This window comes from Choloepus didactylus, chromosome 15, assembly GCF_015220235.1.
Source record: "Choloepus didactylus isolate mChoDid1 chromosome 15, mChoDid1.pri, whole genome shotgun sequence".
Taxonomy (NCBI): domain Eukaryota; kingdom Metazoa; phylum Chordata; class Mammalia; order Pilosa; family Megalonychidae; genus Choloepus; species Choloepus didactylus.
This window is the reverse complement of record NC_051321.1, coordinates 37,213,020-37,227,778: the sequence shown is the minus strand read 5'-3', so window position 1 is coordinate 37,227,778 and position 14,759 is coordinate 37,213,020. Positions and strand designations below refer to the sequence as shown.

The 14,759-nt window shown below is 47.7% G+C and overlaps 1 protein-coding gene across 1 annotated transcript in view; it reads right to left on the bottom strand.

The window, feature by feature from the left end:
• Positions 1 to 14,759, bottom strand: part of TLL2 (tolloid like 2) — a 146,198-nt gene that overhangs the window by 110,270 nt on the left and 21,169 nt on the right. Inside the window, exon 2 of the mRNA XM_037804520.1 lies at positions 6,888 to 6,998. Coding sequence (XP_037660448.1) covers positions 6,888 to 6,998 — 111 coding nt within the window. The remainder of the gene's footprint in view (positions 1 to 6,887; positions 6,999 to 14,759) is intronic.

The window sequence follows — 14,759 nt, the reverse complement described above, 5'->3', positions numbered from 1 at the left end:
ATCTGTTCTTTTGTGTGTAGGATTTCAGGTGTCTTGTTCTCCAGTTCCTGAGTGTTTTTTTCTGACTCTTGAGATCTGCTGTTGTATGTCTCCATTGTGTTTTTCATCTCTTGTGTTGTGCCTTTCATTTCCATAGATTCTGTCAGTTGGTTTTTCAAACTTTCAATTTCTACCTTTTGTATGTCCAGTGTTTTCATTATATGGTTCATCTCTTTTGCTATCTTCCCTGAACTCATTGATTTGGTTTTTTATTTGATTTAACATACTTCTTTGAAAATCTTTAATTGATTGTTTCCTTAAAGTGAAACAATATCTCAACTGTATCTTGATTGAGGTGTAAGCTTGTTCCTTTGACTGGGCCATATCTCCACCCTTACCAGTGTAGTTTGTAGTCCTCTGTTGTCTAGGCATCTGGCTTCCCTGGTTACCCCAATCAGATTTTCCCAGACCAGAATGGGTTCAGATCTCAGAATGGGGTTATATTCAGTTTCAAGTCTCCTGATGGTGTGTCTTAGAGATTGACAGACTTTCCTGTGAGGTCTCTAGCCACTGTGCATTTCCTAACCTGCCCAGCAGGTGGTGCCAGTCAGCCTGTCACTCCTGGCTGGTGTAAGGAGGTATGGCCCCTTTAGTTTCTGTTTTGGCTGTTTTCCCCCAGATTCTGGGGTCTGAGTTCTGAAAGGAAGACAGCAGTAGAGTTGGGCCCCACCTCCTTCCTCTTAGGGAAGAGACACCCCTAGGGAGTTATCTTCTGCATTTGAATAGCTCTTTTGTCTCTCTGACTCTGTTATCTCCACCCCTGTCTTGGTCAGAGCACTGCGAACTGAAAACGGCTGAGGCTTTCTCCACTGAGCCACTCAGGCTGAGAAAGACAAAAAGGGAAAGAAAGCCCTCTTTCAGAGCCAGTCCAAAGCCCCCCAATTTTGCCCATTGGCCAGAGATAGTACTTGGTCTTCTGGGCTCCCTTTCCCAGGACACAGGACTTTTCTGGCTCTTTAAAGTCAGCAGTCACTAAAAGCCTCTGTCTGCTTGTTAGGGGTTTGTCTCTGTTTGTAGTTGTATTCAGCAGTCTACATTTGTTAATTAAAACCCCAGTTGGAGCTGAGCTGAGCTATACTTGCTTGCTCTGGGACTGTTGGTTTCTCCCACAGCAAGGTTTTGCTGCGATCTCAGCCACTCCACCCAATCCAGGCTGGCACACGATGTGTGGACAGTCACGGTTGTCCCCCAGCAGTTATTCCAGATCATTTACTAGTTGTTCTGGTTGTTTATTAATTGCTCCAGGGGATAACTAAACTCCACTCTTCTCTGTGCTGCCATCTTGCCCACCCCACCCCCCAGCTTTGCTTCTATTTGTCTTGCTTCTAATGTGCCACTGAGCCACTGGAGGGTTTTGAGGAGGATAGTTTCAAAGTCAGAGCCAGGGAGAGAATCCAGAAGTAAGATAAGGGAAGTAGAACCAGAAGAAGGATGAGTGGGCTCTTAAGCCAACCTGAGTACAAGGTCTTTACTCCCCACTTTGGCCCAGAAAAGACTCCAGTCTACTTTCCAAGGAACTGCAAAGGAAGGAATGCGGGCGCCTCTGTGGTTCTCGGTTCCCTCTAGTTGGCAGTATGGCAGACAGGCTGGGCAGTAGCAGGCACAGCAGCCCGGAGGTGGGAAGCCTGGATTCTAGTCCTGCTCTGCCACTGAATGAATCTTGGACATTGGCACATCCAGGGAATGAGGCAGACTAGGTCACCTCGAAGGCAACTGATATTTCACTCTGCAGCCAGGAAAGCAGCTCCAAGTTCAGAGGATAAACCAGGGAAAGGAGGCCTCTAGGGCTGCACTACCAGTTTCCAGACCCTGCCCACCCCCCATCTGCCCATCCCTCTCCCCATCAGCCCCCCACCCCTTGACAGGGGTGCTTACCAAAGCTTGGAAATTAGATAACTGATTTTTACGAATACAACCTTTCACACATTTTGAAGTGGGAAGAGGGGGTAAAGGGTGTGGTTTCTTTGTAATTTATTTTTTTAAAATCAAAGCAAATGTTTAAAGATCTATGAACAAAGTTGCTCACAGCAGCACTGTTCTAATCAAAAACAGAGAAAAAAAAACTGAAAAAAAGAGGTTCAACCTTCATGCCTGTCTGTAAGGGGTCGGTTGTATAAATTACGGCAGAGCTGCACATGGCCCACTAACGCCATTAAAACAGTAAGACTGACCATAATGCACTGCATGAAAAGATGTCCATGATGTATTGTTAAGTAAAAAGCACAGGTTACATGAGAGCATGGCAAATAAAATCCCTTTTTTTTATAATATTTTAAAATAGATGCATACACACATCGCCCAAGCACATCAGGACTAGGAATCCAGCAAACAGATAATGATAGTGTTCTCTGGGGCTGGGATAACAGGGGATATTCACTTTCTACTTTATATGATTTTGAGCTTTGAATTTCTTTTTTTTTTTTTCTAACAACCAGCAGGATTAGTTTAATCAACAAAAACAATAAAAAAAATTCCCAGTCTGGAAATAAAAGAACTATTCTAGATAAATGCAAAGTACTATTGGTCCTCAGAGAAAAGCAATAAGGATAAAAATCACTTTGCCTTAAAAGCACACAGAACTCCCCCCCACCATACACACACCCATGGAGCTTGCAAAAGAGGAAACTCCAGGCATGTGTTTTCAGAGGCGCCATGCCCGAGCTCCTACCTTGTTCTCCAGCACATAGCAAATTTCCCCCGCTCTCCATTTTAACCTTAACTCTCCCAGGTCGATGTTCTCTCTGCAAATATGAACAACAACACAGCAAGGAGGAGGAGGAGGAGGAGGCAGCACATGTTATGTGGCAGGCACTATGTTAAACACTTCACACATGTTTTCTCTTTCCTTCCCGCAACATCCCTCTGAGGTAAGGATTATTTCTATTCCCATTTGACAGATGGAGAGAGTGAGGCCCAGCTCAAGGATTCACTGTGATCGAGGTGGTGGCCAATGCTTTAACCATCATTCTGGGAGCAAAGCTGTCTTGGAGCTCAATCTCCTCTCAGGCCCCTGGAGGTGGCCCCAGTTCTTCCCAGCAGTCTCAGCCTACTCTATCCCTCCTTCCTCTACACCAAGTTGGCCAGTGCTGGCCCACCTTCTGGGAATCCAAAGCTAAATATGACAGATGCTCTCAGCTTACGAGGAGAAGGAAAGGGAAGACAGACACTCACGTTCTTAGTCCACAGGCTGACCACACCCACCTTGAGGGAGTGCCACAAGGGAGGCGAAGGAAGGGCTATGGGGCTTCCCTTCACTGCAGTTTCCTCAGACAAACTTCCCAGCAGGCAACTGGCCTCTCCAGCAGTGGGGCATACAGCAGGCATGGTAGCTGGCCTCTGTCCAGCCTCTCTGGGGTTTCTCACCCACGTTCACCAAGCCTGGGCCCTCCAGCTGTGCCATGGCTGGTACCCCATGGAAAGCAGATAGAGGCAAATCCGAACATTCATGATGGTGGATGGGAGTCAACTCACTGCTGGACAGGCCCAGGGGATACGATCGAGGTACCAAGCCAGGGAGACCAAGACCCCAAGTCTTCATTGGATCCTGCACGGACACCACTCCCACTTTCCAAATCAACACTGGACCCACATGGAGTGTAAAAAGGTACAACCACCTTGGAAAGCTTGGCGGTGTCTACTAAAGCTAAACTTACATCTACCTTAGGACACAGCCATTCCCCTCTGGGGTATATGCCAAGTGGAAAGGAATGCTGTGTCCACCAACAGATATGTACAGGAATGCCAGTAGCAGCTTGGTTTATGATAGCCCAAGCCTGTAAATGAAGGCACATTTATACAATAGAACACTGCACAACAACGAAAAAGAACCAACTGCTGCTGTGCCAACATGGATGAATTTCATAGTCATGAAGACAAGTGAAAGGAGACAGACACTAAATACTACACACTGTATGATTTATTTATGTGAAGTTCAAGAAGAGGTCAAATGAATCTATGGTGATAGAGGTCAGAATAGGGGTTACTTTGGGGTGAGTATTTGACTGAGAAGGGGGGTCTCTGGGATTCTAGAGATGTTCCATATCTTGATCTGAATGGTGGTTGCATGGGCATGTCCACACATAAAAATATGTATAGTTTACTATTTTTAAAGTGACACCTCAAAAAGAAGTTTTAAAATATTTTTAATGACACTAACCAGGTCAATTTCTCTAGGCATCCAGGTAAAAATTGGGGAAAACAGTATGATTAGTTGGAGTGGTGGAATTATGAAGAGATGTTTCTTTTGGATATATTGGTGTGAAAAGTAATTTGGTTTATATAACTTCATTTAAAAATATGATAGACTTTTCAAACCATACATGGGCAGTCTCAAAAATCCTAAAAAAAAAATGATAGTCACAGAACCAAGAACCGAAAAGAAGCTCCAAAGTGCCTATTTGTTCCTCCCTCCACCCTGCCATTGGCAACGGGGTCCTCTTGACCTGTTTACCCTCTTGCTTTCCCCTCAGCCACCAGACCCAGTGTGGCCCGGTCCCTGCAGCTGCTCACATTCCCCAGGAGCCGTGGGAGCTGCCCCCTGCTCTGGGCTAAGTCCACAGGCACATTCCCACCCACCCCCTCCAGAGAATGAGGGCACCCATCAGTGGACAAGCAGGAGGCCACGAAACTCCTCAGTGGTGACCTCTACCCCATTTCCCAACAAGAAGCCCCACGAAGAAGCCCTCCCTCTGTCTGTCTCCGCCCCCACCCCTTATTCCCCAGCCTGGTAAGCCCCTCCCCCTTTCAAGCATCATCTCTATGGGCAGCCTTTCTGACTGCCCCCCAGTAATGACCCCAGTACTTCTTGGTGCCCCCATTGGCCCTTGCTTCCGAGGACCCCATTCTGGTAACTCTTCAGTGTTCCTTTTGGTTTCTCCACCTGTTTTCTCCAGTAGCCTGTGAGTCCTTGAAAAGAGAGACCTTGATTTATACCTTCTCAGGACTTGGCACAGGGCTGGGCACCAAGTGGGCACTTACTAGAGGTTTTAATGAATGAATGTGTGAATGAATGAATGGATGGATGGATGGAGCCACATCCAGATACTTGAGTACAGTATATTCTCCTTCCTCCCTCCCAAGGAGACAAGAGATCCCAGGGCCTTTTGTGCCAGGATATACAGAAATGAAGAATTGTTAAACCAACTCTAATGGGATCCTGGAGCCTCACAAAGCACCCCAGGCTTCAGGGATACTCCTGGATGCCACCAAGTGCATCAGCAGCCTGGGGGCGGGGGCTGCCCGATACCTCACCCTCACCAGCAGTAAACAGTGTGGTGAGGCTGTCCAAGCTCTCCCCGGCATCCAGCCAGGAAGCCAGCATCCTCGGGGCTGCTGGTGGCTGATGAGAAGAGTGGAAGAGGGGACTTCACCAAAGCACCCCCACGTCAAAGCTGGACAGGTCATGCTCCTATTCCGAAACCTCAGGCGGTCCCCTGGCAGCCCACAGGGAAGGTCCAAGCTCATTAGCTCGATGGGCAAGCTCTTCACAGTCTGGCCCCAGACAGCCTCTCCAGACCCTTCTCCCACCACAACCTACCCCAAAGCAGCAGCCTCCTGGGACCCACACTTTACCTCTGTTCCCGAAATAAACAGTCCGTCTCACAGCCCCTGCTTTCCACATGGCTTTTCCTCTGCTTGAAACGTCCTTTCCCCCATCTTCACCTCAGGGACTCCTACTCACCTTCAAGACACTCCTCAAGACTGCCCATCCTCATTCCCCTTCTTGACCCACCAGGCAGGGTTCTCTGTTCACTCTTCTCTCTTCTCACTGCTCTGAGTTCTTTACAGCACTTGCTATGAGGAGTTACAGTTTATCTGCTTGCATTTCATTCTCATCTCACAGGACGGGGAATACCCTAGTGATAAAACCAGCCATTCCCCGAGAACTTATGTGCAGGTTCTGGGCTAGCCCTTTACTCTCAGTCACTCTTTCCAACGCTCTATGGAGCGAGTGTCAGTTTCATCTCCACTTTACAGAGAGAAAAACTGAACGTTGGAGATGTTAGAAAGATTTTCCAGGTCTAAAGCCTGACTGCCTGATATAAAGGTCTTCCTGAAGGCAGGGATCACATCTTATTCCTCTTTCCCTCACCAGCACAGCCCATGAGAGGTGCTCATTAAAAGTCAGGAGAGAAAGAAAGGGGAGGAGGAGGAAGGAAAGGAGGAAGGAGGGAGGGTCCCAGCAGGTGGTAGAAACAGTGTAGCATCAAGCAGGTTTGCACACAGGTCACGATCGGCCACAACCAGTCCATCAGCTCCCCTGAGCTGCGCCCAAGGCTGGCGATTCCTTAATACTGAGCCATCTGAGCCCAATGGGCAGGGAAGTGAGGAGAAACTCGGGAGACCAGTCCCATTACACTTCACCCCAAGGTTGAAAAGGGAAGAAAATAACCAGAATCTGAAGCCTGATTGGCATTGCCTGGACCCACGACATATTCTCATGGGTGTCAGTTAAACCAGCTGACAATGTCCCCTGGGCAAACATCTCACAGGGCCAGCTGTTATTAGCATCACCATCAGACGTGCACTACAACAAGCCATTCGAGAATTCTCTCCAGAGTGGGACATGCTAGACCCTGAGGTCAGAGCCCTGGGAACCAACCCTATGCTCAAGTTCTGAACCCTCTGATGAAGAGGCAAATAGAGATTTACCAAGAAGGATCAGAAATCTCAGAGGGCCCAGCTCCACAGCCTCCAGTGGAGAAAGTGCAGCAAACCCTCTGGTTTTCCACAGACAGCTGGGCACTGGACAAACAGGTCAGACACCAGTGACTTTGGTTGGCACTGACCGCTACTGGAGTCCCTGAGCCCCCCCACCCAGGGCAGGGGAGGGGGTATGCTGTACTTACCTGTGTTATGCCCCATCTCCTCCATTGGCTGCTTGGTCCAGTCTCTGGCCTTGTCAATGTGAAATAACTTCAGGTCATCTTCATCTAAGGCAATGTCTCCCCAAAATACCACTGCGAAGAAAAAACATACGTGGATCAATTTAAGTTGGAAGCCAAGAAAATGGATTTACTAATGCCCCCAAGGGGCACTGAAGGTTCGGTTGCAAACTCTAGAAAAACCAGGCCGTCGAATCAAACCTCTCACTGAGCCTAAGAGACAGGGCTCGTAGAGAATGAAGGACAACAGGTAATAAGTTTGTGCATCAAGGCCACAGGGCTGGGACCCAACCACCATGACAATCAAAGTCCTCAATCTAAGGTATTTTGAAAGGTCACCCTTGCTTACTCCAGCTCTAGGCAGCTCTGTACAAAACCACCACATAAAGACAGCTATTTCTCTCTTTTTCAAGGTCCTCAGGATAAAAAAGAAAAAGCATAATGTGATAAGTTATATAATTGTTCACAACATTTGCTGCTCTTCCCTGGGGAAAATTATATTTCCCTGCCCCACTGATGTCAGGATTAGCCACATGGTCTGCTGGCCCGTCAACGTGACAGGAAGCTTTAAGGACTAGTGCATGATTCACCATGTCCTCTCTTCCCTCTCCAAGAAGACAAGCAACATTCCAGCAATCCTATCATCCTGAGTTCTGGAGTAAAGACAATGAGGAACAGAGGTGCAACCTATCAGAAAGGACATGCAGCATGAAAGAGGAAAAATACTGTTGTTTGTGCAGCCCTCTGGGATTCAGAGTTGTTTGTTACTGGAGCCTCTTCACCCTGACTGACACAGAAACTGGTATCAGAAGTGACTTACTACTCTAACAAAAATCTGTCGGCTTTGGTTCAGGCCAAAGGTGGCAAGGAAATTGTTACTGAAGGTGGGAAGGAGGTGCCCTGTGTTAGGCAGTGATAAGACATTTGCTAAAAGCATTGCCAGGGTTAACCTGGAAAGCAGATGATGAGCTGAGTGAGCTTACGGTGATAAGTGAAGAGACTGGGAGTCACAGTGTCCGTAGCACGTTTTAGGTGCTATTAGCCCAGAGAGACATGGGCTTGAAAAAGAATCAAACAATTTGTAAGAGGAAATGAAAAGGAATATAAGAGTCTGGAATCTCAGGGACTTGGAAAGTTGGAAGAGGCAACTGATCCCCATCATTAAACAATAAAGGAAAACAGAGAAGCCTTTTTTGTAACAAAGACTGATTAAAAGCCAGCTGTGTGGTGTGGAGAAATGGGCACCCTCAAATGTTGATAGCGGGAATATAACATGGTACAGCTGCTACAGTAAATGGTCTGGCAGTTTCTTACAAAAAAAAAATTAAACATAAACTTACCATAAGACCCAGCAATTTCACTCTTAGGGATCTTCTCAAGAGAAATGAAAGTCTACGTCTGCACAAAGACATGTACTCCAATGTTTATAGCAGCATTCTTCATAATAGCCTCAAACTGGAAACAACCTAAATATCCGTAACTGGTGATAAACAAAATCTGGAATATCCAGACAATAGAGTATTATTCAGCAATTAAAAGGAACAAACCACCGACACATGCCACAACATACATGAACCACAAAAACATCATGCTGAGAAAGAAACCAGATGCAAAGGCTATGATTATATGATTCTATTTATAGGAAATGTCTGGAAAAGGCAAATCTATAGAGATCGAAAGCAGGTTTGTGATTATCTAAGGCTGGTGATGGGAGCAACGATTAACTACAAATGGGCAGGAGGGAATTTCTGGAGTGCTGGAAGTGTTCTAAAACTAGATTGTGGTGACGGTTTTGCAACTATAAATTTACTAAAATCACTGAGTTGTAACTTAAAATGGGTGAATTTTACAGTGCATAAATTATACCTCAATAAAATCTGTTAAAAAAAAAAAACCCTCAACCTTATGGCAAGGATCAATCAAAATACTGCTGATTGAATCCCATCAGCTGGGAACAAAATCATTCAGGGAAAGGAGACTAAGGGTGTGGTTTCCTCCCAAAGGCCTCATAAGCTCAAAGTACTAGTAATTAAGTCTGCAGAGAGAAGCATGTCTAGAAAATAATTGTGGGAATGGCTATGTCAACTGGAGCTGACTCAAACAGATCAGATGACTAACTTTAGAAAAGTTTAGTGCCGAAAGAGCTACCAGCATGGACTACAAGAAACTGTGATGGGATTTAAAACGACCCTTGGTGACCTAATCTTCCACGGGGAAGAAGCAGGTGGAAAAGCTGCCCCAAGGAGCAGACATATCTCCAGCACCCTCTTCAGATGTGGCCAATAAAAATAATGAAAAGAAAGGACAGGCCGTCCCAGGGTGGAGCCCAGGGCTGCGGAGGAACAGGATGGGAGAACTGTGCCCAGGAGATGGCGTCAGGCTTCACAGACGAAAGGCCCTCTCCTACGAGTTCCTCAGAACACCTGCCCGGCTGATGTCAGCTGCCATCCTCCTCCCAAAGAGAAAAAGCTCCGTGTCGACCCTGGCACGGACCACCAACCAGGGCTAGTTCTCAAACATTCCAAAAACTGAAGCACAGAAGCCAGAAGGCAAGAGAAGAAGGGATCCATTAACCCAAAATTAGAAATCCCCTACAGGGAAGTAAAAGAAAGGTCTTCAAACTTGTGTGCTCCTGTAATCCCAAAATAATTTTGAAAAACTACATGTCCCCACATATATTGTTGACCTGATTTAAGATATTCCATCATAAGTTTAAATACATTTATTTTGCTCATAAGAAGGAGAAAAGAAAACATTTTATAAGATAAGGCTTAACTATATTTAGAATAAATGTTTCATAATTCAATTTGATAAAATAGGCTTAACTACCTTATTGAATCTGAATCTGAAAGAAAACAAAGAAAATGTTCCTCATGGGTTTTATATTGAAAAATCTGGAAATCCAGAAAACATTCCAGTTATAGTTAAAACAATCAGCCACCAACTTACCCTACTTAACAGAAATTCATATAGAAAGGAAAAGGCAGAAGAACTACAAGTCTAAGCTGACTCATCATCAAAGGAGGTTGATGCTCAGAGGACTCTACATCCAGAGAGACACACGCGTTGGGGTTCCACACGGTGACAGGCGGGCCGAGCCTTTCTTCCAGGAAGTGGGAGAAGGGCCACATGAACAGGGATGTGACAGCGTGGGTACAGAATCTTGTACCAAAGCTTAAGTGTCTGAAAACTCATCCCTTTAACTCTGCGTATAGTGCGCTCCTTGGGAAGTCTGCAGTGCTTCACTGCACACCCCAGTATGCAGAGTGGCAGAGGCAGGAGAGCAGGCAAAGCAGCATCAGGGCAAAGCAGTGTGGGCTGCTCTTCCCCCAGCCGACGAAGGGCTGCTGGGAATCTCTTCCCAAGCAGTCCTGCAGGTCTGCCGAGCCCCTGTTGGTCCCCACCGGCTCCTGAGCACTTTGACACCACGTACACAAGCATCCTCCTGACCAGGGAGGGCAGGAGCCCCAGCTGATTCTTTTGCAGGGAATCCTGCGTGAAGACGCTTCCTGCTTGCAGGCTTTGTTTAGGGAGGCAGGTTTTCGTGAAGATTAAAAGCGTGGACTTTTAAGCCTGGAGAGAGCTGGCTTCACATCCTAGTGTTGCCATCTAATAGCTGCTGAGCTGGGGCACATCACTTGATCTCTCTGAACCTTGGTTTCCTCATCTGGAAATAGAGGCGCCCACCGTGGAGTCGTGTGAGAATTAACCAAGGTAAGGTGTGTTAAGCACTTGGTACGAGTCCTGGCCCACGGCGAGCATTCGGTTACTAATGGCACCGCCCTATCACTGGGCTCCTCTCTGCACCTGTCTCTCCGCTGCTCCACCTCCTGTCACCCAGAGGGGTCTCTCCCTGCAAGGCTCAGCTCACCTCCAGGCACCAACACCCTCGTCTCCTACAGGAAGGTCTCCCTCCCACCTCCTCTTTTCTCTGCCTTCCTTGGGATACTCAGCCTCAGCCAGACAACAGGGGCTAGACTGTGTCCACAAATCCACCTACAAACATTTACTGAGCTCACTCAGTGCCAGCCATGGGCCAGGGTGTGGGTAACTGGGGGAGAGGGTTGAGTGTAGAGGAGGTGGAGCAGGGGTATGGGGAGGAGATAACATTTTCTATAATGCTTTACGATTAACAGTGCATTTCCTATATTCATCTCTTCTTTTACTTTGCTCATCAACCCATATTGACCTCATCCGCATTTCACAGATGAAGAAACTGAGACCCAGAGAGGAGAATGACTCACTGAGGGTCACACAGCCAGCAAGTGGCAGAAGTAGAATTCCAGACCCCAGGCCTTCTGACTCCAAAACCAGGGCTCTTTCCAGGCACCTGAATGGCTTCCTCAGCCCATGGCATCCACTCAACTTCCCAAACGTGCCAGATTCTAAATGCTTTGAGGGCAGTATTACATATGTATATTTCATATATCAAATCCCTGTTATTATACACACTAAGGAAAGTCATCAGATGAGATACTAAGAGTGGAGGCATAAAAACTGATGGACCTGGGCTCAAGTCCTGCCTGTGTAACCTTGGGTAAGTAACTTAACCTCTCTGAGCCTTGGTTTCCTCATCTTTCTAATGCGGATAAAGAATAATAATAATATCTTCACCACCGTGTTGTGAAGATTGAGTGAGATAATGCCTGTAAGTGCTTGGCAGTGGGCTGGCCCATGACCCACTCAGTAAACCGACGGCCATCAGAACTGTGCCCTCCAGACATCGAGGTCCTTAGCAATGGCCTACGTTAATGGTGATATGCAGTGAGGCCAAGACATGGCAGGAGTGTTCTCACAGGTGTGACCCCCATGGAGGGCACTGAGTTACCACTCTGGCCCAGCCCAGAGCAGCCCTTACCTACAGCAGCCAGAAGAGGGCACAGGCCTGGCCTTCTGGAAGAACAAATGAGAAAGACCATGTGCTTGACACTGGCTTCTATCCAAACTCTGGGTCCAGAGAGGCTCTTCTCACAACCAGCCTAGTGTTCAATCTTGCGATCCTGGAGGATCCCTGTCATGGGGTCTGAATCCCAAACTCTCCCCTCTGTCCCATCCTAGATTCCAGGATTCCAGAAATAGTTCCCATCAAAGACACAGTCCTAGAAGGCTGCCTGCCCATTACTTAGAGAAGACCTCTCCTACAGAATGATTCCTCAGTACTGCTCTGGGCCCTGGAAACCCTCCTACCTCAGACTCAGTGACAGGCTCCAAACAGAAGCAGCATGGTGGCTCGGGACAGAGGTCCAGAATCAGAATGTCATCTAGAGACCTTCCCCCACTCCCTCACTCTACAGGCATGAGCATGTTGTACGGGGAGGCTGAGCGACTTGTTCAAGGTCACATGGCAAGTAATTTGCCAGGGCTGAGACTCAGGTCCAGGACTACTGACAATTCTCATTATGCTTTGGTCTGAATCAGCAGAGCAGAATCTGTCCACAGGCATTTGGGAGCCAGGGATGAGCCCCTGGACCAAAAGGGGAAGGAACTGGCCTTTGACATTTTAAAGGATCCTAAGGCAACAGAGGGTGGCCAGCACCCCAGACCCCTGCCATAACAAGCATTTTATAACAGTTCCTCCAAGCATCTCAGTGCACTGTAGGAGACCGGATGAAGATCACAAACCTTCTAGAGGTAGAAGATATTACTCTGGGAGCTAAGGATTCCCCAGTTGTCAAAACCTCATGTCAACACAGTATCTACTGAGGCTTTATGGTTTCTCCTCTGGGAAAAAGGTGCAGTAAATGGCAGACTGAGGCAGGAAGGCAGCATTTATTGAGCCAAGCCCATGGTCAGGGCTCTGTCTGCAACCAAAGAGATGGCACTGATGCCACCAGAGCCTCTGGTCAGGCTCATGTCCCAGGATGACCAGGGCTCTGTCTGCACCACAGGGATCTCCAGAGGCAGCATCGAGAAAGTCTGTGCCTCCTTTCTTTTCAAAGGCAGCTCATGCTGGCCTCTCCTGAAGGGCCTGGAGGGTCCCATTTCTCCTGAGGGACCACAGAAGGTTCCTCCATATCTGAATCCTCCTGAGCTGAGACATGGGGCTATGCTCTAGATCCACAGAGCCGTTCTACCTTGGCCTTCTCTTTCCTTTGTGATGTCATCACAACTGAGGTTAATTAATTTTCAAGTTGAACTTCTCTTTCCAGTCCCATGCCGACAAGGACTGTTTCTCTGTGTCTACCTGGTCCATCGATCTATCCTCAGCATAACACATTGTTTTAGTTTCCTAGGCTGCTTAAGCAAATACTTGAAATGGTTCCGCTTAAACAATGGGAATTTATTAGCATACGGTTTTGAGGTTGGGAAAATGTCCAAACCAAGATGATGCTTTCTCCCCAAGACTGCGGCGTTCAGGGGCTGGCTGCCAGCGACCCTTGGTCTTTGAGTTGTCATACACCAAGGCATGGGCATCTCCTGGTCTCTCCCTTCTCTTCCAGGTTCCATTTATTTCAGCTTTTGGCTGCTCCACCTGTGGCTTTTTCTCTGTCTGAATTTCCTTCTCTTATAAAGGACTCCAGTAAAAGGATTAAGACCCATTCTGACGAGGTTGGTCACAACTTAGCTGAAGTAGCCTCATCAGAAGGCCCTTCTTATGAGTTCACACCCACAGGAATGGATTAAATTTAAGAGCATGTGTTTTCTGGAGTACATACAGCTCCAGACCACCACAGGCACATGGCAGGATGCAGTAAATATATATTGAATGAACACATGATTCCAGAGTCTGCAGAGGACTAAGTTCTGTCTGGAGTCCTCTCCACCCCAGGAGGGAATCTGAGACCTGCAGAGCTTCTCAGCCCTTCTTTAAGGGTTATTTACACTCCCAACAAAAAGACTCATTCACCCATGGGATGGTCACCACATCTCAGCCCAACAGGCTGAGGCCATGTCAGGAAATGCTGTGGGAGGCAGTCACCAGGCCACACCCACACCCCCAAACTGGGCTCCAATTACCTCCCTGGCCAGGAGGCCACCAAACAACCAGGGAACAGACACCACCAGAAGGTCCACTCATGTAGACAAAGATTTTTGTCTGCTACGGTCACTACAGTGTCCCCAGTGCCTAGAACAGTGTGGGGTATCTAGTAGATGCTCAGAAAATACATATTGATAAATCAATAAAAGGAGAATTTGCTCCAAATTATATTTGTGGAATTTCAATGCCCAAAGCAGGCCAAGTTAATTCCTAGTCACCAGCCTATTAACCATCTTTTGAAATGATGAAAATATTTCAAAAACAAACGGATGAATTTTTCAACACATAGTAAATCACATTCCTTAAAGCCATTCTATGATTGTGGCTTCAGCGAGATTGAAAGGGTGAGAGTCCCTTCAGGGAAGGACCCAGGGAGAGACCCCATCAGACAGGAAGTGGAAGAAAGAGAAACCCCTCCCTGGCAGAGCGAAGGAGGGGGAGGTGTGGCCGAGGTACCCGAGAGACACGGCAGCCAGGCCAGGCAGGCTATCCGCTGACCTCCCCAGGCACAGCCAGGGGAGGCTGCAGGTCTGGGAGAAGCTGCCTTGTCGGCCACACCCAGGACAGCCAGACCACACTGGCAGAGGGCAGGGACAGGCACGTGGGCCAGAGGATGCTCCAAAGGCCCCCACCTGGTGGGCTGGGGCTCTGGCTGCCCCCAAGTGCCCAGGTTGGTGTGCAGAGGCACTGAGAGGGCCTGTGGCTCTGCAGAGGCCTGAGGCCAGAGTGAGAAAGCCAGAGAGTAGGATTCACACCCCAAGCCAAATGGTCGAGAGTGCGGGTGTCCCCAGCAGGTGCCAGCATGTTGCCCTGGAGCACCAGAGATGACCAGAGAACCCATAGCAGGCATGGCAGGG